We start from the raw sequence: 25,951 nt of genomic DNA on the forward strand, positions 1-25,951 counted from the left end.
CTAAGCCCCCACACGCCTTATTCTTCAACTACTTCTTTTCCTTCTCACATTTATAAATCATACCAATCATTCAAATTTTAATGAGGTCTATCCTGTTTCCTGAAGCCTACTCATACGGATCTTGTCCATAAGCCTCCTTCCCTTCCTTGAGCTCCTATAATACTTACTACCCACAGCATTCATTTTGAAGTATTTCTCCAGAGAGATAATATCTTGATGATAGGGGAAATACTTTAGTGCCATGTTCCCAGGAAGTATTCAATAAATACTTCATTTGATTGTCTTAGATTTTTCTTTCACCCGTTTACTCAGCAAACATTTATTGGGCAGTTACTATGTGTCAGGCATTCCAATGATTTTATTTCATGATTTACAACTTGCAGACAATAAAATTTACCATAATTTTAGGGAAATGAGTAGTAAACAAAAGGCTCTGCTCTTCTGGGTTTCTCTCATTCATTCATCATTTAATATTTATTGAGCATAATATGTATCAAACATTGTAGTGTTGTATAGTAGTGTTGAGGAAACAAACATGAAAGAGACAGAGACACCAATGTCAAGGTTTTCAATTTAATGCTCCAAAGCAAGATTACTCAAAAACATTAACTACCACTATCATCTCCTGCAAGCAACAGACCTAGAAAAACTTCTTTAATATGTCATCTTAGAATATAAAGGACAACTTATAAGGGTTTTTGAAAGTAAAATTTTTAAAAATAGTGGAAATCTCTTGATTGTTTGGAGCCCACTAAATTTTTGTGTTATTGATGCCTTCACTTTCCTTCTTTCTCTTGCAACCTCTCTGTGCCTGGCTAACGTATCATCCTTCACCTTCAAATACTGAGTTGCTTTAAACCTCCATTTCTTGCTTTCCAAATGTTAAGGAACTTTGAAAGGTGTATTTGAAGCAATGATGAAAATGTTGCCCTTTTTAGTTGTAATCCAAACTTCTTAGGATAGCATCCTAGGCCCTTACTACTAGTTTTCCATCAACCCTTTCAGTTTCATGTCCTTCCATTCGTCCCTACTCTCCTTTGACTTCTTCCTCCTCCAAACCCAACATTCTAGACACAATGGGCTGTGTTCTAGCCTCTGAACATGCTCTCCCTTACCACATGCTCCAACCCTTTGAAGATACAGTTACCACTACTGGAATGTCCTTCTTCTTACAGTACTGAGAATACTGCCCTGTTTTTGGTTTTTTGTTTTCTTTTTTCTATTTTCCTAATCTGTGCATTATGTGAGAGCAGAAGCATGTTTTATTCATTTTTTTATATCTCTGACCCAAAATAACTGGCACATAATAGTTTTGAAATAAACTATGGAATGAACACTGGAGGAAGTAATCAACTTCAAAAATAAATTTAAAACAGTGATTTCCAGAGGTCTACATCCTGACATAATGGCCCATTTCTAATAGTCCACATTTATATAACTACAAATTTCAGAACAGAAAATATGACATCTTTACTTTGGGGTGAGTCTTAAAGTCTGTGAAATATAACTAGTATATATTTGCAACATGTGTAAGCCTGAAATACATGAGACTGTGAGAGGCAGAGTAATACTTTCCAACTTAATGAACAGATATGCAGTAGTAATACATCATTGACAAATTCTATCAATAGGAAATAATTATTCTTATAATTACAGTGGCTAGTTTATTCAAAGTTCATAGCTTTAAAACTTATGATAGTTTAAAAAATACAGCGTTCTCGCCTGCGGAGACTAGTGGAGTCGGGCAGGAAGCTTTAAAGCAGTTTCATGCCGGGCCTTACCCCAGATTTTCTGATTTGATTCCTCCCCAGTGAGGCCCAGCACCGGTTCAAGATTCCCACGTGATTCCATTGCAGACTGAGAATCAAAGTCTAAGCAAAATGACCTTGAAGTCCTTTCGCAGAGGACCAGAGAGTACTTTGGAAAAGGACCAAATATTCTGAAACCCTGGTCTATAGTGTGGTATGTTTCTTTGTATGATTTTTGTCTATTTAGGTTTGCTTTTACCATTTGTCCTAGGGTTCTGACTGTTCATTTGTTGTTGTTGTTGTTGTTTGTTTTCTTCTTATGAGTGTGTGTATATGTTTATTTGTGTGATTTTCTCTGTTTAGTTTTGCTTTTACCATTTGGTTTGGGGTTCTATTGTTCGTTCATTTTTCTTTTTTTTCCTTCTTTTTTCTTCCTTTTCTTCTGACCCATGTGGGTGCAGGGTCTTGGTGCTCCAGCCAGGTGTCAGGTCTGAGCCTCCAAAGTGGGAGAACCGAGTCCAGGACATCGGACCACCAGAGACCTCCTGGCCCCAAGTAATATCATTCGGTGAGAGCTCTCCCAGAGACCTCTATCTAAACACTAAGACTCAGCTCCAACCAACAGCCAGCAAGCTCCAGTGCTGGATGCACCATGCCAAACAACCAGCAAGACTGGAACACAACCCCACCTACTAGCAGAGAGGCCACCTAAAGTCATACTAAGTCCACAGATACCCCAAAATTCACCACTGGATGCGGCCCTGCCCACCAGAAGAACAAGATCCAGCCCCACCCACCAGAACACAGGGACCAGTCCCCTCCGCCAGGAAGCCTACACAAACCACTGAACCAACCTCACAATTAGGGGTCAGACACCAAAAACAACAGGAACTACTTGAACAGGTTCTACTGCAGCCTGTGAAAAGGAGATGCCCAATACAGTAAGTTGAACAAAACGAGAAGAAAGAGACATATGCAGCAGATGAAGGAGCAAAGTAAAAACCCACCAGACCAAACAAATGAAGAGGAAATAGGCAGTCTACCGGAAAAAGAATTCAGAGTAATGAAAGTAAAGATGATCCAAAATCTTGGAAGTAGAATGGAGAAAATACAAAAAGCGTTTAACAAGGACTTAGAAGAATTAAAGAGCAAACAAAGAATGATGAACAACAAAATAAATGAAATTAAAAATTCTCTAGAAGGAATCAATAGCAGAATAACTGAGGCAGAAGACCAGATAAGTGACCTGGAAGGTAAAATTGTGGACGTAACTACCACAGAGCAGAATAAAGAAAAAAGAATGAAAAGAATTGAGGACAGTCTCAGAGACCTTTGGGACAACATTATATGCACCAACATTCGAATTATAGGGGTCACAGAAGAAGAAGAGAAAAAGAAAGGGTCTGAGAAAATATTTGAGGAGAGTACACTTGCAAACCTCCTTAACAGGGGAAAGGAAATAGTTGATCAAGTCCAGGAAGCACAGAGAGTCACATACAGGAGAAATCCAAGGAGAAACATGCCAACACACACATTAATCAAACTATCAAAAATTAAATACAAAGAAAAGATATTAAAAGCAACAAGAGACAAGCCAAAAAAAAATATACAAGGGAATTCCCATAAGTTTAACAGCTGAACTTTCAGCAGAGACTCTGCAAGCCACCAGGGAGTGAAAGGACATATTTAAAGTGACGAAAGGGAAAAACCTACAACCAAGGTTACTCTACCCAGCAAGGATCTCATTCAGATTCGATGGAGAAATTAAAACCTTTACAAACAAGCAAAAGTTAAGAGCACCACCAAACCAGTTTTACAACAAATGCTAAAGGAACTTCTCTAGGTGGTAAACACAAGAAAAGGAAAAGACAAACAAAAGCAAACCCAAAACAATTAAGAAAATGGTAATAGGAACATACATATCAATAATTACCTTAAATGTAAATGGTTTAATTGCTCCAACAAAACACACTGACTGGCTGAATGGATACAAAAACAAGACCCGTATATATGCTGTCTACAAGAGACTGACTTGAGACCTAGGGACACATACAGCTTGAAAGTGAGGGGATGGAAAAAGATATTCCATGCAAATGTAAATCAAAAGAAAGCTGGAGTAGCAATACTCATATAAGAAAAAATAGACTTTAAAATAAAAACTGTTATAAAGAACAAAGACGGATATGACATAATTATCAAGGAATCAGTCCAAGAAGAAGGTATATCAATTTTGAATACTTATGCACCCAACATAGGAGCACCTCAATACATAAGGCAAATGCTAACAGTCCAAAAGGGGAAATCGACAGTAACACTGTAATAGAAGGAGACTTTAACACCCCACTTCCACAAATGGACAGATCATCCAAAATGAAAATAAATAAGGAAACACAAGTTTTAAATGATACAGTAGACCAGATGGACTTAACTGATATTTACAGGACATTCCACCAAAAACAACAGAATACACTTTCTTTTCAAGTGCTCAAGGAACATTCTCCAGGATAGATCATAGATTGGGTCACCAAATGAGCCTTGGTACATTTAAGAAAATTGAAATTGTATCAAGTATCTTTTCCTACAACAACACAATTACAGGAAAACAACTGTAAATAATACAAACTCATCGAGGCTAAACAATACACTACTAAATAGCCAAGAGATCACTGAAGAAATCAAAGAGGATATCAAAAAATACCTAGAAACAAACGGCAATGAAAACACGATGACCCAAAACCTATGGGATGCAGCAAAAGCAGTTCTAAGAGGGAAGTTTAGAGCTATACAATCCTACCTCAGGAAACCAGAAACATCTCAAATAAACAACCTCACCTTACACCTAAAGCAACTAGAGAAAGAAGAACAAACAAAACCCAAAGTCAATAGAAGGAAAGAAATCATAAAGATAAGAGCAGAAATAAATGAAAAAGAAATGAAGGAAACAATAGCAAAGTCAATAAAACTAAAAGCTGGATATCTGGGAAGATAAACAAAATTGATAAGCCACTAGCCAGAAAAGGGAGAACACTCAAATCAATAGAATTAGAAATGAAAAAGAAGAAGTAAGAACTGACTCTGCAGAAATACAAAGGATCATGAAAGATTACTACAATCAACTCTATGCCAATAAAATGGACAACCTGGAAGAAATGCACAAATTCTTAGAAAAGCACACCCTTCCAAGACTGAACCAGGAAGAAATAGAAAATATAAACAGATCAATCTCAAGCACTGTAATTGAGACTATGACTAAAAATCTTCCAACAAACAAAAGCCCAGGACAAGATAGATTCACAGGGGAATTCTATCAAACAGTCAGAGAAGAGCTATCACCTATCATTCTCAAAGTATTCTAAAAAATAGCAGAGTGAGGAACACTCCCAAACTCATTCTACGAGGCCACCAGCACCCTGATACCAAAATCGGATAAAGATGTCACAAGAAAAGAAAACTACAGGCTAATACCACTGATGAACATAGATGCAAAAATCCTCAACAAAATACTAGAAAACAGAATCCAACAGCACATTAAAAGGATCATACACCATGATCAAGTGGGGTTTATCCCAGGAATGCAAGGATTCTTCAGTATATGCTAATCAATCAATGTGATACACCATTAATTAACAAATTGAAGGAGAAAATTAAAAAATTGAAGGAGAAAAACCATAAGATCATCTCAATAGATGCAGAAAAAGCTTTTGACAAAATTCAACACCCATTTATGATAAAAACTCTCCAGAAAGTAAGCACAGAGGGAAGCTACCTCAACATAATAAAGGCCATATATGACAAACCAACAGCCAACATCATCCTCAATGGTGAAAAACTGAAACCATTTCCCCTAAAATCAGGAACAAGACAAGGTTTCCCACTCTCACCACTATTATTCAACATAGTTTTGGAAGTTTTAGCCACAGAAATCAGAGAAGAAAATGAAATAAAAAGAATCCATAATGGAAAATAAGAAGTAAAACTGTCACTTTTTTGCAGATGACATGATACTGTACATAGAAAATCCTAGAGATGCTACCAGAAGACTACTAGAGCTAATCAATGAATTTGGTGAAGTAGCAGGATACAAAATTAATGCACAGAAATCTCCTGAATCTCTATAGAGTAATGATAAAAAATCTGAAAGACAAAATAAGGAAACACTCCCATTTACCATTGCAAGAAAAAGAATAAAATACCTAGGAATAAACCTACATAAGGAGACAGAAGACCTATATGCAGAAAACTATAAAACACTGATGAAAGAAATTAAAGATGAGACAAACAGATGGAGAGATATACCACGTTCTTGAACTGGAAGAATCAATATTGGGAAGATGACTATACTATCTAAAGCAATCTATAGATTCAATGCAATCCCTATCAAACTACCAGTGGCGTTTTTCACAGAGCTAGAACAAAAAATTTCACAATTTGTATGGAAACACACAAGATCCTGAAGTGCCAAAGTAACCTTGAGAAAGAAAAATGGAGCCAGAGGAATCAGGCTTCCAAACTTCAGACTATATTACAAATTTACAGCAATCAAGACAGTATGGTATTGGCACAAAAACAAATATAGATTAATGGAACAGGATAGAAAGCCCAGAGATAAACCCATGCACATACTGTCACTTTATCTTTGATAAAGGAGGCAAGAATATACAATGGAGAAAAGACAGCCTCTTCAATAAGTGGTGCTGGGAAAACTGGACAGCTACATGTAAAAGAATGAAATTAGAACACTTCCTAACACCATACACAAAAATAAACTCAAAATGGATTAAAGACCTAAATGTAAGGCCAGACACTATAAAACTCTTAGAGGAAAACATAGGCAGAGCACTCTATGACATAAATCACAACAAGATCCTTTCTGACCCACCTCCTAGAGAAATGGAAATAAAAACAAAAATAAACAAATGGGACCTAATGAAACTTAAAAGCTTTTGCCAGCAAAGGAAACCATAAACAAGACCAAAAGACAACCCTCAGAATGGGAGAAAATATTTTCAAATGAAGCAACTGACAAAGGATTAATCTCCAAAATATACAAGCAGCTCATACAGACCAATATCAAAAAACAAACAAACCAATCCAAATATGGTCATAAGACCTAAATAGACATTTCTCCAAAGAAGGCATAGAGATGGCCAAAAAACACATGAAGGATGCTCAACATCACTAACCATTAGAGAAACTCAAATCAAAACTACAATGAGCTATCACCTCACACAGGTCAGAAGGGCCATCATCAAAAAATCTACAAACAGTAAATGCTGGAGAGGGTGTGGAGAAAAGGGAACTCTCTTGCACTGTTGGTAGGAATGTAAATTGATACAGCCTCTATGGAGAAGAGTATGAAGGTGCCTTAAAAAACTGAAACTAGAACTACCATATGACCCAGCAATTCCACTACTGGGCCTATACCCTGAAAAAAACATAATTCAAAAGGACAAATGCACCCCAATGTTCACTGCAGCACTATTTACAATAGCCAGGACATGGAAACAACCTAAATGTCCAATGACAGATGAATGGATAAAGATGTGGTACGTGCATACAATGGAATATTACTCAGCCATAAAAAGGAACGAAATTACGTCATCTGTAGAGATGTGGATGGACCTAGAATCTGTCATACAGAGTGAAGTCAGAAAGAGAAAAACGAATACAGTATGCTAACACATATATATGGAATGTAAAAAAAAATTAGTTCTGACAGACCTCGGGGCAGGACAGAAATAAAGATGCAGATGTAGAGAATGGACTTGAGGACACAGGGAGGGGGAAGGGTAAGCTGCGACAAAGTGAGAGAGTAGCACTGACATATACATATTACCAAATGTAAATCAGATACCTAGTGGGAAGCAGCCGCATAGCACAGGGAGATCAGCTAGGTGCTCTCTGACCACCTAGAGGGGTTGCATAGGGAGGGTGGGAGAGATGGGATATGCGGATGTATGTATACATATAGCTGATTCACTTTGTTATACAGCAGAAACTAACATAACATTGTAAACCAATTATACTCCAATAAAGATGTTAAAAAAATACAATAAACATCTCTGTGTGGAAATTATACAGCAACAATTCATGTAAGGAATGGAAAGGAATATCGTAAAAACAAACAAATATTTCTTTATTGTCCTGTTGTTTTTTCTATACACAATATCCTAAATTTTTGTTTCAGAAAACATATTACTGTGCACAGTCTGGCATGTTCAGATGAATGTACTTTGTATGCACAATATGCTATTTTACTTTTTAGTGGCTCTGAAAGAAAAATCACAAAATAGTAAGTTTCAGAAGGTATCAAAAAACATATTCAGGGCGGAGTCAAGATGGTGGTGTGCAAAGTCACAGAGGTTGTGTCTCCCCACAAGTAGGGCACCTGCCGGACGCTGGTGGTGGACCCTGACGTCCAAGGAGATTGGTGGAACCCCCAAGCGAACCAGTAGGATGTGGCAGGACTGAGGGGGCAGTAGAAGTGGAGGCTGGAAAGGACCAGTGCCTCTAGGGTTGGCTGAGAGTGGGGAGGGGTTCCCATGCCTGGAGGGACCCTTGGGGGCTCAGATCAGGAGGGAGCATGCACAGCGTTTCCCCTTCCCAATCGGCTGGGGAAGTCTGACCAGCTCTCAAAGGCCAGGTCCTATGCCCTCAGAGGCCCCCTGTGGGCCTCATTGCTCCTGGGGGCATAGGAGGGAGGCCAGGGAGAACAGGAGGTCCAGGCCACGTGGGTCCTTGGGGAACAGGAGGGAGAGCAGGAAAGGCAAGCAGGAGGTGCCCTCCAGGACCAGAAGAGCAGGAGAGGAGCAGAGGGAGAGCACTCCACCCACTGGAACCCAGGAAGCCTGCTGGGATTGCAGGGGGGGTCCCCCACCCTCTGACACCAGAGGCAGGAGGCACGCCTGGGCCCCTTCTGTTCTGTAGAGCCTAAGCCCCACCCCCACTCCCCCACAGGACCTTTTCAAGCCCTGTGGATCCCAAGCATAGGCCCTGTCCTCCAACATCCATAGCCAATGTCTTTTCCATCTTTTTTTTTTCTTTGTTTTTCCTCTTTTTTTTTTTTTTTTTTACTACTTTGGTTCTGTTTTACCTTCTGGTTGTTGTTTCAAGTATATTTTTATTTTTATATTCTTTCTAACATATCTGTTAGTATCCTACTCTAATTTTATTTTTTACTTTGTTATTGTTCCCCCACTTTGTTTTTTCTGCCCTTTGCAACTTGTGGGACCTTGGTTCATGAGCCTGGGTTTGGGCCGAAGCTCCTGGGATGGGAGCTCCGAGTGTGAACCACTGGACTAACAGAGAACCTCAGACCCCAGGGAATATTCATCAGAGTGAGGTCTGCCAGAGGTCCTCATCTCAGCCCCAATACCCAGTTTTACCCAACAGCTCACAAACATCAGTGTTGGAAGACTCAGGGCAAACAACCAGTAAGACAGGACCACAATCCAACTCACCAAAAAAAAAAAAAAAATGAGATGGCAAAAAAATATGTCACAGATGAAGGAGCAAAGTAAAAACCTACAAGACCAATAAATGAAGAGGAAAGGCAATCTAACTGAAAAGGAATTCAGAATAATGGTACTAAAGATGATCCAGACTCTCAGAAACAGAATGGAGGCATGTACCGAGAAAATACAAGAAATGTTTAACAAAGACCAGAAGACCTAAAAGAACAAACTGAAATGAACAACAATAACTGAAATGAAAAATACACTAGAAGGAATCAATAACAGAATAACTGAGGCAGAAGAACGAATAACTGAGCTAGAAGATGAAATCGTGGAAATAACTGCCTACGAGCAGAACAAAGAAAAAAGAAGGAAAAGAATTGAAGACAATCTCAGAGACCTCTGGAACAACACTAAAGGCATAAACATTCAAATTATAGGGGTCGCAGAAGAAGAAGAGAAAAAGAAAGGGTCTGAGAAAATATTTGAAGAGAGTATAGTTGAAAACTTCCCTAACATGGGAAAGCAGATAGTCAGCCAAGTCTAGGAAATGCAGAGAGTCGCATACAGGATAAACTCTAGGAGAAACACACCAAGACACATATTAATCAAACTACCAAAAATTACGTTCAAAGAAAAAATATTAAAAGTAGCAAGGGGAAAACAAAAAATAACATACAAAGGAAACCCCATAAGGTTATCGGCTGATTTTTCAGCAGAAACTCTGCAGGCCAGAAGGGAGTGGCAGGACATACTTAAAATGATGAAAGAGAAAAACCTACAACCAAGATTACACTACCTAGCAAGGATCTCATTCAGATTTGACAGAGAAATCAATAGCTTTTCAAACAAGCAAAAGCTAAGAGAATTCAGCACCATCAAACCAGCTTTACAACAAATGCTAAAGAAACTTCTCTAGGAGGGAAACACAACAGAAGAAAAAGACCCATAAAAACAAACCCTCAAAAATTAAGAAAATGGTAATAGGAACATACATATTGAATAATAACCTTGAATGTAAATGGATTAAATGCTCTAACCAAAAGACACAGACTGGCTGAACAGATACAAAAACAAGACCCATATATATGCTGTCTACAAGAGACCCACTTCAGACCTAGGGACACATACAGACTGAAAGTGAGGGGATGGAGAAAGATATTCCATGCAAATGGAAATCAAAAGAAAGCTGGAGTAGTGATAATCCTATAAGATAAAATAGACTTTAAAATAAAGACTGCTACAAGAGATGAGGGATACTACATAATGATCAAAGCATGAATCCAAGAAGAAGATGTAACAATTATAAATGTTTATGCACCCAACATAGGAGCACCTCAATACATAAGGCAAATGCTAACAACCATGAAAGGAGAAATTGACAGTAACACAATAATGGTAGGGGACTTTAACAACATCCCACTTTCACCAATGGACAGATCATCCAGACAGAAGATAAATAAGGAAACACAAGCTTTAAATGACACAATAAACCAGATAGATTTAATTGATACTTATAGAACATTCCACCCAAAAGTGGCAGAATACACTTTCTTCTCAAGCGCACAAAGAACATTCTCCAGGATAGACCACATGCTGGTCACAAATCAAGCCTCAGAAAATTTAAAAAAAGTGAAATCATATCAAGCATCTTTTCTGACCACAATGCTATGAGACTGGAAATCAATTACAGGAAAAAAAACCTGTAAAAAACACAAATACATGGAGGCTAAACAGTGTGCTCCTAAATAACCAAGCGATCACTGAAGACAACAAAAGAAGAAATTTAAAAAATACATAGAAACAAATGATAACAAAAACACAACAACCCAAAACCTATTGGACACAGCAAAAGCAATTCTAAGAGGGAAGTTTATAGCAATTCAATCTCACCTCAAGAAACAAGAAAAATCTCAAATAAACAATCTAACTGTACACTTAAAACAACTAGAGAAAGAAGAACAAGGAAAACCCAAAGTCAGAAGAAGGAAAGAAATCATAAACTTCAGAGCAGAAATAAATGCAACAGAAACGAAGAAAACAATAGCAATGATCAATAAAACTAAAAGCTGACTCTTTGAGAAGATAAACAAAATTGATAAACCATTAGCCAGACTCATCAAGAAAAACAGAGAGGATGCAAATCAATAAAATTATAAATGAAAAAGGAGAAATCACAAATGACACAATGGAAATACAAAGGATGATAAGAGACTACTACAAACAACTATATGCTTATAAAATGGACAACCACGAAGAAATGGACAAATACTTGGAAAGGTACAGTTTTCCAAGACAGAACCATGAAGAATTAAAAAACACAGAAAGACCTATCACAAGTAATTAAATTAAAACTGTAGTTAAAATCTTCCAACAAACAAAAGTCCAGGACCAGATGGCTTCACAGGCGAATTCTATCAAACATTTAGAGAAGAGCTAACACTGATCCTTCTCAAACTCTTCCAAAAAATTGCAGAGGGAGAAACACTCCCAAATTCATTCTACGAAGCCACCATGACCCTGATACCAAAACCAGAAAAAGGTATCACAAAAAAGAAAAATTATAGACCAATATGACTGATGAACATAGATACAAAAATCCTCAACAAAATACTAGCAAATCGAATCCTACAACATATTAAAAGGATCATATACCATGATCAAGTGGGATTTATCCCAAGGATGCAAGGATTCTTCAGTATACACAAATCAAACAATGTGATACACCATATTAACAAATTGAAGGATAAAAACGATATGATCATCTCAATAGATGCAGAAAAAGCTTCTGACAAAATTCAACATCCATTTATGATAAAAACTCTCCAAAAAATGCGCAGAGAGGGAACCTACCTCAACATAATAAAGGCCATATATGACAAACCCACAGCAAGCATCATACTCAATGGTGAAAAACTATTTCCACTAAGATAAGGAACAAGACAAGGATGCCCATTCTCACCACTCTTATTCAACATAGTTTTGGAAGCTGTAGGCATGGCAATAAGAGAAGAAAAAGAAATACAAATTGGAAAAGAAGAAGTAAAACTGTCACTGTTTGCAAATGACATAATACTATACAGAGAAAATCCTAAAGATGCCACCAGAAAACTACTAGAACTAATCAATGAATTTGGTAAGGTTGCAGGACACAAAATTAATGCACAGAAATCTCTGGCATTCCTATACACTAACAATGAAAAAATCAGAAAGAGAAATTAAGGAAACAATCTCATTTACCATCACAACAAAAAGAATAAAATACCTAGGAATAAACCTACCTAAGGAGATAAAAGACTTGTACTCAGAAAACTATAAAACACTGATGAAAGAAATCAAAGATGACATGAACAAGTGGAGAAATATACCACATTCTTAGACTGGAAGAATCAATATTGTGAAAATGACTATACCACCCAAAGCAATCTACAGATTCAATGCAATCCTTATGAAACTACCAATGGCATTCTTGACAGAACTAGAACAAAAAATTTTACAATTCTTATGGAAACACAAAAGATCCCAAATAGCCAAAACAATCTTGAGAAAGAAAAACAGAGCTGGAGGAATCAGGCTACCCAACTGCAAACTATACTAAAAAGCTACAGTAATCAAGACAGTATGGTACTGGCACAAAACCAGAAATATAGATCAATATTACAGGACAGAAAGCCCAGAAATAAACCCAGGCACATGTGGTCACCTTATTTTTGATAAAGAAGGCAAGAATATACAGTAGAGAAAAGACAGCCTCTTCAATTAGTGGTGCTGGGAAAACTGGACAGCTACATGTAAAAGAATGAAATTAGAACACTCCCTAAGACCATACACAAAAATAAACTCCAAATAGATTAAAGACCTAAATGTAAGGTCAGACACTATAAAACTCTTAGAGGAAAACATAGGAAAAACACTCTTTGACATAAACCACACAGCAAGATCCTTTTTGACCCACCTCCTAGACTAATGGAAATAAAAACAAAAATAAAAAAATGGGACCTAATGAAACTTAAAAGCTTTTGCACAGCAAAGGAAACCATAAATAAGATTAAAAAGACAACCCTCAGAATGGGAGAAAATATTTGCAAATGAAACAACGGACCAAGGATTAATCTCCAAAATATACAAAGAGCTCATGGAGCTCAGTATCAAAAAAACAAACAATCCAAGTAAAAAATGGGCAGAAGATCTAAGTAAACATTTCTCCAAAGAAGACATACAGATGGCCAAGAGGCACATGAAAATATGCTCAACATCCCTAATTATTAGAAAAATGCAAATCAAAACTACAATGAGGTATCACCCCATACAGGTCAGAATGGCCATTATTAAAAAATCTAGAAACAGTAAATGCTGGAGAGGGTGTGGTGAAAGGGGAACCCTCCTGCACTGTTGGTGGGAATGTAAATTGATACAATCACTATGGAGAACAGTATGGAGGTTCCTTAGAAAACAAAAAATAGAACTACCATATGACCCAGCAATCCCACTACTTTCTCAGGGCATACACCCTAAGAAAACCATGATTCAAAAAGAGTCATGTACCAAAATGTTCATTGCAGCTCTATTTACAATAGCCAGGACATGGAAGCAACCTAAGTGTCCATCAACAGATGAATGGATAAAGAAGATGTGGCACATATATACAACGGAATATTACTCAGCCATAAAAAGGAACAAAACTGAGTTATTTGTAGTGAGGTATATGGACCTAGAGTCTGTCATACAGAGTGAAGTAAGTCAGAGACAGAAAAACAAATACCATATGCTAACACATATATATGGAATCTAAAAAAATAGAAAAAAAAAGAAAATGGTCAGAAGAACCTAGGGGCAAGAGGGGAATAAGGAGGCAGACCTACTAGAGAATGGACCTGAGGATATGGGGAGGGGGAAGGGTAAGCTGGGAGAAAGTGAGAGAGTGGCATGGACATATATACACTACCAAACGTAAAATAGATAGCTAGTGGGAACCAGCTGCATAGCACAGGGAGATCAGCTCAGTGCTTTGTGACCACCTAGAGGGGTGGGATAGGGAGGGTGGGAGGGAGGGAGACGCAAGAGGGAAGAGATATGGGGACATATGCATATGTATAACTGATGCACTTTGTTATAAAGCAGAAACTGACACACCATTGTAAAGCAATTATACTCTAATAAAGATGTTAAAAAATAAAAACAATAAAACCCAAAAAAACAAAAAATAGAACTATCATATGACCCAGCAATCCCACTACTGGGCATACCCTGAGAAAATCATAAGTCAAAAAGAGACATGTACCATAATGTTCATTGCAGCACTATTTACAATAGCCAGGACATGGAAGCAACCTAAATGTCTATCAACAGATGAATGGATAATGATGTTGCACATATATACAATGGAATATTATTCAGCCATAAAAAGAAACAAAATTGAGTTATTTGTAGTGAGGTAGATGGACCTAGAGTCTGTCATACAGAGTGATTAAGTCAGAAAGAGAAAAACAAATACCATATGCTAATGCATACATATGAAATCTAAAAATTAAAAAATGGTACTCATGAACATAGTGGCAGGGCAGGAATAAAGATGTAGAGATAGAGAATGGACTTGAGGACATGGAGAGGGAGGGAGAAGCTGGGGCGAAGTGAGTGTAACATCAACATATACACACTCCCAAAAGTAAAACAGTTAGCTAGTGGGAAGCAGCAGCATTGCACAGGGAGATCAGCTCAGTGCTTTGTGATCACCTAGAGGGGTGGGATAGGAAGGGTGGGAAGGAGACTCAAGAGGGAGGGGATATGGGGATATCCCCATATTCTGCTGGGGATATCCCCAACAGAACTAACACAGTATTGTGAAGCAATTATACTCCAAGAAAGATCTATTAAATAAAAAATTATTCATTATAAAAGACTTAGAAAAATGAAGAATTAGAAAGTAAAATGGTATGGGTATAGAAACTTCCAAGCAACGTAAGACATTTTGTGGCATGTCACAAGTTGCATGGAAAATCCTATTCCTAAAAAACTATAGCCCTCTGAAAGTGATCCATGATAGGTTAATAGCTGTTTTCAGTTCCACAAAGATAACCTGAAAGTCCTTCAGCACTACCTACCTACCACACTTCTCTTCCATAAGAAGATGGAATAGACAGAAGGAATAATTTCATGTGTAAGAGTTTAGCTGAGGGTGTCAGGGATATAGTGACAGAGGCAAAAAAGCCTCCCACACAGTGACAACTAACAGAGAACTTTTGAGTCAAAGTCAGTCAAAGAAACAGAAAGACCCAAGGAAAGGTTCTTTGTGCAAAACAGCAGCCACTGGCCAATCACAGTGCATGAGTGAACACATAGTGGAAAAGACTGAATTCCATATTGGGCTTTTCAACCATTCCCACCCACTCACAGGCGATAATCACTGTCACTAATTAAGAAACCAAATGAGAATAAGAATCAACTGCATGGAAAAAAAAAATTTAAAGAAAGCAGTATCATCTCTTGTCAGAAACTATATCTGCTGGAAGGGAACACCTGAGAGATAAAGCAGAGGCTGTAGTTCTGGGCAAACAGATAAGCTGTTTACTAGGAAACACAAAAGTTCACATAATCTTTCTCAATTGTCTACAAAACCTCATCTCCTTCCATTCTGCTCCCATCACCCCATACCTCCTAAGCTGCCATGCTGCTACTCCTCTTTTCATTTCCCAAACATTCCAGTTTCCCCCTCTTCTGTGCATTTGAATACAGCGTTCTTCTGCCTAAGAGCCCTTTTCCCTTTTCCAGTCCACCACCACTCATATATCATCTTCAGAACAGCTTAAAAGACACCTCCTTTGTGAAGCGTATTCTGACTTTCTGCTATAACACAAATTGCTCCATTCTCAGTGGCTTTACTTTAGTCCATTATAGCAGTAATCATATTGTATGGTATTGCCATTAGATTATAAAGCTGCCCAAAACAGAACTCTTAATTTGTAATTTTAGGTCTAGCATCTAATTCAGCATTTGATACACAGTAGGTGCTCACATTATTTTGATTAAAATTTTTAATAAATGTAGAATAGAGGAAGTAATAATACCTGCTCTACCTACTTTACAAATGAGATACACATGTGAAAGTACTTTGAAAAGTATAAGGTGCCATCTATGTCACTGCAGAAGAGATGATGACTACAAAAATGACTGTTAGTGTCATTAGCCATTTTCATTTCTGTAGAATCTCTGCGCACCTACCAAAGAGTGAGTGGAGAAAGGGAAAGGACAGAAAGCCCATTTTTACTGAGCATTATTATGTGTCAGAAACTGTTTTAAGTCCTGGCACTGAAAGATGAGTAAGAGTTAAATATTAGTCAGAAAAGTAAAGGTAAAGTGTTTCAGGTAGACAAACAGGTGCAAAGGCCATGTAGTAGGGAGGCTGCATGACATCTGAGAACAAACAGCTTTGCTAGTGCACAGAGTATGTTCTCAAGATGCAGAGAAGAACCACCATGTTGAATTTTGGTCTTGATCTTAAGCATAATAACAGAACTTTGGAGCTAACCAATTTAATGCTAATAGGTTAAATCAAGAATGCACAAAGAGTATCTTTGGGGTCCAATTCTCTTCCCCTACTTCCTGTCTCTCCCCACTGATAGGACCAGTGACTACCACTTACAGGTTTAGCCCTATTCTAAGTTCAGAGAAAAAAAGTTGGTTCTTTGGGTTCCACCTTCACATAGAGCTTCTCATGACGTCTAAAGAAATCTCTTAAGATAGTATATATTTTAAGGTATTGTAAGTTTTAAGGAGGTGGTATAGCACAATAGAGAGAATTCTAGACTCTGGATGTACGTCATCTGGCTTCAAATCCGGGCTCAACGTTTATAAGCTAAGTGGTCTTAGGTTGTTCTGAGAATTAAATGACCTAACCCATGTGACTAGCACATAGAAAATACTAAATGAAAGTGAGCTGTTATTGCTGATTTTATTATAATTACTATACTAATATTATTATGAAAGAGAAAACTTTAAATGTCCTAGACTTACTCAGGTTCCTTAACACTTTATTCTATATTCTTGCCATCTCAAATGGGCAAGTTAAATCGTGTTGATTTTTACCATTTTTACCACAGTTCATGATGATTTTTACCACAGTTCCAATAAATGAACTCCTGACTTACTCCTTTGGCCTAGCTGCCACCTTCTGACTTGGGGCAGTTAAGGTGGGGAAACAACATTAAATTTGGAGTCAGAGGACCTGTGTTCAAGTTCAAGCTAAAAATACCATAGCTATAATTTATGGCACAAAACTCTAGAGTCTTAATTACCTACTTCACATAATAGAGCAAGCTCTAAATTGATTTTTTAAATTAATTAATTAATTTAAAAAAAATTTTTGGCTGCATTGGGTCTTTGTTGCTGTGCGCGGGCTTTCTCTAGTTGCGGTGAGCAGAGGCTACTCTTCGTTGCGGTGCGTGGGCCTCTCATTGTGGTGGCTTCTCTTGTTGTGGAGCACAGGCTCTAGGTGCGTGGGCTTCTGTAGTTGTGGCACGCAGGATCAGTAGTTGTGGCTTGTGGTCTCTAGAGCGCAAGCTCAGTAGTTGTGGCACACGGGCTTAGTTGCTCCGTGGCATGTGGAATCTTCCCGGACCAGGGCTCGAACCCGTGTCCCCTGCATTGGCAGGCGGGTTCTTAACCTCTGTGCCACCAGGGAAGCCCTAAATTGATTTTTAAAGAAAATTCTACCTCAGCCAATGGTCATGCCCTACTTTTAGATGAACAGAAATAGTTTAAAGATTCTATTTTCATTAGGCTCCTTACATGTCATAAAAGTACGTCAATCTTATCTTTAGCTAGCTCAATGTTAAAGCATATGGCTCTAAATTTATCTAAAATATCTGTAATTTACTTCCTGTCATGAACCAGAAGCTTGGATGAGAGAAATATATTTATGAAGATATATCAAAAGTAACAGTCTGTTTACTTCAATGAATAATCAAAAATTTATCAGAGAGCTACATATCCGGACTACATTGTTTTGGCCTCCACAGAATTGCTTTTAAACTGTACTTTGCTGACATCAGAAACTTCAGTGAAACTCAAGAGTTGAATTCACTGTATAAAAACTGATTAAGTTAACAAATAATATAGTCACTTTTTTTAAGTACAATGAATAAGTTAGGTATTAGAATGTTTAATGGCACTGGTGAAGTCCAGCTCCTACCTTTTGTCCAGGATGGTTTTCCTAACCATTTATTCAATTTTATTTCATAAAGCCTACTGTTATCATGTGCTTTTGTTTAGACCTATCTGCCTCTCTAGACCAGATGGTATGAAAGACTGTCTCAAAGGAAAGAAGTGGCTATTCTATGTCTTACACTTCTGGAGAAACTGAGTCTTGATTAAGTATCCTTAAGATAAATACACATACACATCAACCTGTAGAAATTTGTTATTTCAGCGTATCCTAAAGTATAATTAATTTTTAAATTCATACTACTGGTCTAATTTGCATATCTGGTGGAGAAATACATGTGAGCAAGGTTGATATTCAACAATGACACTAAAACTGTTCAGTTTTGTAAAGTTTTAAAAACACATCTAACAAATATAAATACACACAAAAATATTTGATAAGAAGGATGATATCTGATACTCACTCTAAGCCCAGGAAATCCCGGAGGACCAATGCTACCTACAAGTCCCTAAGTAAGAGAAATGTGCAAAATTGGTTAAATATGATTCCACACTACTAAGGGTATTTTCTAAAGATGAAGACAAAAATTTCTAGGAAAACATATATCAAAATTTACGTTCTTTTAGCTAACTTCTGCAACTTCCCTACTCTTATGCATCCTCCTAAGAAGTGCAAACCTCTGGTGGCAGCTTACATTCTTTAAAAGTGGCCCTGGCTTCATGCTTTTAGATACTAGGACTACCACCTAGCCTAGGATATAGATTTCTCTGTGTCTCCTATGTATCTAATAAAGGAAGTGAATCCCATTAATAATCAGCATTATAAACATAATTAGCCTATATGTAGTATGAAAAGACAAGTGGTCAGCATGTCAGGTGAGAAGAACATTTTCAGATGATTTAAAACACTATCAGCTCTTTTGAAGTACATTACTTAAATTCTCTAAATTTCTCATTTATGAAACTGAAATAGTAATATTTGTTTTCACTTTGTAAAGAATTAAAACTGTAATATATATATTATTACAGTTAATAATAAAACTCTAATATATATATATATATATATGAGCTTTTGAAAATTTTCTTAAAGTACTATACAAATGTAAGAAATTACCAACTTTGTTAAATTATTTGTATGAGATTTTAAATTATCTAAATTTTTCCAGTTGATTCATGATGGATCTTTGTGACAGTCTTAGAATCATCATTATAGTCTTTGTGATAATTCCTAATCTACTCCATGTCAGAGTTACATCATTTACAGGGTACAAAGTGTAAGAATACACCCTCCCTTTATTTTTGCATTTCAAATTCTGTTTTGAAACAAAAGTACAGTATAAAATATAGACAATAATAAACCAATAAACTGAAAATATCCAATTTATTCTTGCATTCTAAAGAAGACTCCAAATGTTCTTCCAGAAGTATTATATTTTAAATATAAGCAGCAGACTTCAAAGAGAAAATTTTTAAATATTGTTAGGAGTCCAACCCTAACAAACTTCATGTATATTTAACTGACAAAACATTAAATAAGATGGCTTCACACTAGGTATGCAAGGACATAGATGGTATTAAAGAAAAAATGTAAATAATGCTTTACTTTATTATGCCTGAAATGGGAAGCTCCCCAGAATGATGGGCAAGAATAAGATGATAAACATTCTACTTAAGACATGATTCAACTTTTTAACAATTTGTATGGAAATCAGTTCTACTCTTATTTTATGTTCCAAGCCTTATAACAAATAAAACTTTTGCTAAATTCACTGAATAAACTAATACAGTTATAATTTAGAAAAAAATAAAAGAAGAAACTATTTTCAAACACTTTAAGTATAAATGCTAATAATTTACATAGTCTAAATATAGGAACTATTCCTAATTTACGATCCAAGGATTTAGTAGTTGATTCTAATTCACCTTAAAAATCTTATGAAAAGAATGTGTACATGACATATATTGGGGGACAGCCATATTTTGAGGGTAAAAAGTAAAGACATTTCTGCCTAGTGTCAAAAAACAGCATTCCATCATCATCCTTTGATAATATAATTAAACTAATTTTAGAATTTTAACTCCCTAATCTGAACATAGATATCTAAACAATCCCCCCAAAAGACTTCTCTATAAAATACTGAAAAGTAAGGTAGATCAATGACAGGTTTGAGTCCAAAAGAGCAATCACCAAATGCACAATTTTTACATGAGGCTTGTTAGTACCTTGATGTACATGAAAGGCTTTTTTCCCCATGCCCCTCCCCACAAATATACAAGTCAGTATCGTGATTGCATACTTCTAATATTTTAAATAATCAGTCATGTTTAACATGGTCAAAATAATTAATTTTAATGATTATCTCTCAAAACAGAATTTATAACACTTTTGTCTTATTTCCCATGCTGTAAAACCACAAAGTGGAATGTGCTCAGTGGTATCAAAACTCTCTGGCCAAGAGTGCTTGTCAGGAATGTGATAATGAGAGAATGGCAAGTACGGTTGCTATGAAGTCTTGAGTGATGTTAGACTGCAAGGGTGGACCATCACAATTTACTCACAGGACTGCCATCAGGACCTGCAGGGCCTCTGTCTCCAAAGTCACCTGGAAAACCCTGGCCCAAAGAAAAAAGAAAGAAATGCTATTAAAGCCAAAATAGATAAAGAATTCATTTTTGCTGTGTTTTCTGATAAGGAACTTAGTAATAGGAAATATTTATTTCCTAACCTATAAATTATAGTGCAACAAAAATGTGTATTTGTTTTACATAACACTTAATTGATTTTAAGTACACTATTTCTATAGTTTATAAAATTATTTTACATGCCACTCAATATATACAGAAAGTTAAGCTGGAGAAAATAGAAATTTGCTATCCATTATGTAAAGAACCACTGAATGAGAGGAAACAGAACCAAGATTTCCAGCGGACCAATCCATTAATTTTGTGCACTATTTCATGCTGTTCCTATACACACACCACAGAGAATGAAATGACTATTAATATTTAGCATATGCTTAGCACACTTACCTTGGCTAAAGGCTTTATACACATTATTATATATACACTACTTCATTTCGTCTTCACAGTAGGTCAAATCAATGAGTACTAATATCCTCACTTCATAGTTGAAGAAGTTAAAGCACAGAGAGGTTAAGTCACTTGCACCCACTAATGTTGGATTGGACTGAGCTTTGAATGCAGGCAGTCTGATTGCAGAGTCAGTGCTCGTTCTACCATGCTATATTAAATACTTTAACCCATCATTCCAAGATACAATACAACATGTAAAAACATCATTTAAGAAAAGGGAAAATGCACATAAATATTGTAAATACAAAATGCAGTGAGATTGAAATATAAGCTTCCCAAAGGTCTATTGAGAATTCTACAGTAAAACTGTGAAGGACAGTAAATTAACACACTTCCTCATTATAAATTCTATTGTAAAATAACTCAATTACTCAGTTACTCTTGCTTTATATACTCAAAGTTTTTCTCGAGAGATTTACCATTGAGTTTATCAACTTCAAAGCTCCCTTTTTAAAAGGCTACTTTACAAAATTCTTTATAATACTTATTATGAACACTTTGACAACACTCAGTTTTAAAAACTTTTAAGGCTAACAAAATAAAGTACATTATTAGATTTTTATAATCTTTTATTTAGGCAAGTCAGTATTAAATATTATGTGTTCAACAGACTGCCAATAATCACTCGTTCACTAGTACAAACACGAATGGGCTAAGTTGAAAAGATGGTTTAACAATGGAAAAAAAGATATGATGTTTCTAAGACATAGTTAACTCGTACTAGGAGTGGTTTTTCTTATTTTGTAATCAGAGGATAATGCAAAAACCATCTGTATAGTCAAACATATTGCAGCCATACCCCCTTCAAAGTCAGTTGAAATTCAGGCAGGCATTTTGCTCTCATTGTCCTTGGAAGTCAAATCCTGTTGACCATAAAATAAGCCCACAAATCTGCAATACATCATTCCATTCAGTATGAATTATTATGGGTATTTGAAAGTATCTGTGATACACACGTAATGGAAAAAGTAGAAGAAAAATACTGTAATAAATCTGAAACATGAGATGATTGATTTTTTAGATGGATCATAAGTAGGTTTTCCAGAAACCCCAGTGAAATAATAGAGAATGGGGGACATACTACATGATTCCATTAATGTGAAATGTTCAAAATAGGCAAATCTATGGAGATAGAAAGTAGATTAGTGGTTGTTGAGGCCTGGTGGTGTGGTGAAGAATTGGAGAGTGACTGCTTACAATATTGGGTTTCTTTCTGAGGTGATGAAAATGTTCTAAAATTAGTGCAATGGCTGTACAAGTCTATGAATATACTAACAACCACTGAATTGTACACTTTAAAGGGGTGAATTTTATGGTATGTACATTACATCTTAATAAAGTTTTTCTCAAAAAACAAGGAAACAATTGGTCTGAACAAGGAGTGGGAGTGCTGAAAACATCTTTGGGCACTCACTCAGGATTGCCTAGAGAATGTGCTCTTTGGGACCGACTGGCCCCCCACCCTCATCCAGTGGGAGGAGCTGCTCTCCAGTTCAGCATCCCACACAACTAGTGATTTCTCCCTGCTAGGAGAAGGGAGAGAACTGTGATTAGTTCTCCACTTATCACAAAGCCTGTATTTTCTACAACCAGCATAAAAACAACGAAATAAGTACTTATTGATTTCAACTTCCTATTCTTTTGGTAGTTCAATAATACATATAATAAATATTAGCTGTTCAACTTCACTTTGCCCCCGAAACAATTTAGTTGAACTGAGAATACACCTACTTTAACATTTTTTATGTATTATTTCTCCTCTCACTTTACTATGCATTAAGCAGTTCATTTTTAACTCTCTATTCTAGATAGAGATATCTTTTTGTTTTAACCCATCTTACATGTTGACCATCGTGTCATCAATATTTGAAATAATTCCTACATTTTCTTGTTTCATGAAATATAGTACAGTTAATTCCATAAAAAGCATCATTATATTTGGCTACATATTGGACATATATTTTCTTTTGAAGAAAATCATGCCAATGTTTTATATTGTTAAATATGTCACTGCTTGTACAATGTTATTCAGTTGTTATTTCAATTTTGGCAACTATATGCATTTTTTTTTTTTACTGCAGGTAAAGCTCTGAATTCCTTTAATAAAATAAACCTAAGTATTTGCAACCATATATCTTCACTGTAAAAAAAAATGATCTTAAATGTTGGTTGTGAAATATGGAAGAGTAGTGACAAAACACTCTGCCTTCGAACTTGGAATACAAATGACACAGTTTCTACAATTTCTTTCTCCACTTGAAAGAATTTGTTGCAAAATGAAATACTAAATTTTCTCTCATATTTACTTAGTGGAAAATTATAACCCCTAATTTAATCAAACTGTGTTCTCTTAGAAATATCCTCCTACTACCAAAGGATATAATGGCCATTTTCCAGGATAATCATCCATAGGAAAGCTTGAATTTTTGCCCTTTTAGCCCAACTTGCCAATTTCATGAATGTAATAATCATCTTCTCTGTCATACTGAGTGAAGTAAGTCAGACAAAGACAAATATCATATGATATCACTTATATGTGAAATCTAAGAAAATGGTACAAATGAACTTATTTACAAAACAGAAATCAAGTTACAGATATAGAAAACAAACTTATGGTTACCAGTGGAAAGAGGGGAGGGATAAACTGGGAGACTGGGACTGACATATACACACTACTATATATAAAACAGATCATTAATAAAGACCTACTGTATAGCACAGGGAACTCTACTCAATACTATGTAATGGCCTATATGGGCCATTACATCTAAAAAAGAGTGGATATATGTGTACGTATAACTGATTCACTTTGCTATAAACCTGAAACTAACACAACACTGTATGTTGTGTCAACTATACTTCAATAACAAACAAATAAACAAGTAAATAAATGGCATGCCAGAGTTGCATTGTTACTTCTGTGAACATAATTCTATTTTTTACATTTTCATTGTTTTGATCAGTTGTAAAATTTTATTTTGTAAAGAATATGACATTTCAGGGATTTCACTTGATCTCTTCAAGTTATGAATAATTTTCTTGCTCATTTCCACTGTTTGATCAATGTAGTGGACAGATTTTGAGGTGACTCCTAATGATTCCTGTTGCCCACATCTTTGTATGATACCCTCCCTTTGTGTGTGGTGGGACTATGACTTGCTTCTTCTAACAAATAGAATAGAGCAAAGGTAATGGGAGGCCAATGATGTGATTATGTTATACTATATAAGAGTCCATCTTAGCAGCCTGGAGCTAGAGTCTTCCTGAGTTTGATGAAATAAGCAGCTGTGTTGGAGAGGCCACACAGCAGGGAACTGTGAGTGACCTCTAGAACTGTGGACAGTCCATAGGACCTGAAGTTGGGCTATAGCCAAAAGCCAGCAAAGAGCCAGCGCCTCTTAGTTCTACAACCTCAAGGAAATGAATTCTTCTCACAACCTGAATGAGCTTGGAAGTGAACTCTTCTCCAGTCAAGCGTGCAGATGATAATGCAGCAGCTGACACTTTGACTGCAGAAGACCTAGTTAAGTAGTATCTGGACTGCTGACTGATGAAAACTATGAGATTTATTAATGGGTGTATTTTAAGCTTCTAAGTTTGTGGTATTTGTTATGTAGCAACAGATAGAAAACTAATATAATTGGTAATTATATCTCCTTTAAATAAAGTCCTATTTGCAGAATTTACTATGTGGTAATGCTCAATGTAAGAGTACTCACACTGTTTCTAGATTTTAAGAATTTAAGGAAATAATCTTTTTGAAGATTTTCTACTGCTTTTAATTCTCTATTGAAAATTATAATCAATGAATAATCAATATTAGTTAAATAAATTTAAAATTTTATATTTACTTTAACATTTTTACTGTAATCTAATTAAATATCTTTTTAAAACTGCATAATTCTACAATTTCCTATCCATCTAGCTACCTACATAAACAATTTTTATCATGCTTCATGAATTTTGTTTCTATACCTATGATATACAAAATTTAAGAGTAATATGAATTGTTTAATAATACAAAATGTTTCTCAGTCTCTGGGAATTTCTCAGTCTCAGCTATTGCAAATATTGCACTAGTTCTACTACCTCTGAAGCCAAACACAAAGAACACAAAGAGAAGCAAGAAAATAGAAAGTTTGCATTACTTGAAGCAGTACTTCATTATACAAGAGCCTATTGCATTCATACTAAAAGGAGAATTAGATAAGTAAATTCATCTTTCCTCAACCAAAGTGCTTCTACCGCCTGCTCAGTCCTCATCACAATCTCAAGCAGTTTCTGTCTCTAATGTTGGCAGTGGTACCAGCCTCAAAACTTCATGGTATTCAGATGTGAGGTTATAAGAAAGAGATGTGGAGAAGAATTTCTCTGAGCCTTGAACATTATTAAAATACTTTCGTAGCCAGCCTCAAAGATGGACCCTCATGATTCTCACTATCTGGTATTAATGCCCTTGTGTAGTGACCCCCCATTTTGACTCCTGGCTGGCCTATG

The 25,951-nt window shown here is 36.2% G+C and overlaps 1 protein-coding gene across 1 annotated transcript in view; it reads right to left on the minus strand.

Annotated features, from left to right (window-relative positions):
- The window catches only part of COL24A1 (collagen type XXIV alpha 1 chain), a 392,309-nt gene that overhangs the window by 265,524 nt on the left and 100,834 nt on the right, over nt 1-25,951 (minus strand). Inside the window, exons 13-14 of the mRNA XM_060024757.1 lie at nt 20,921-20,974; nt 18,826-18,870 (exon numbers count right to left, since the gene is read on the minus strand). Of these exons, the coding sequence (XP_059880740.1) occupies nt 18,826-18,870; nt 20,921-20,974 (99 nt within the window). The remainder of the gene's footprint in view (nt 1-18,825; nt 18,871-20,920; nt 20,975-25,951) is intronic.

The sequence above is a fragment of the Delphinus delphis genome, chromosome 1 (genome assembly GCF_949987515.2).
Source record: "Delphinus delphis chromosome 1, mDelDel1.2, whole genome shotgun sequence".
Classification (NCBI taxonomy): Eukaryota; Metazoa; Chordata; class Mammalia; order Artiodactyla; family Delphinidae; genus Delphinus; species Delphinus delphis.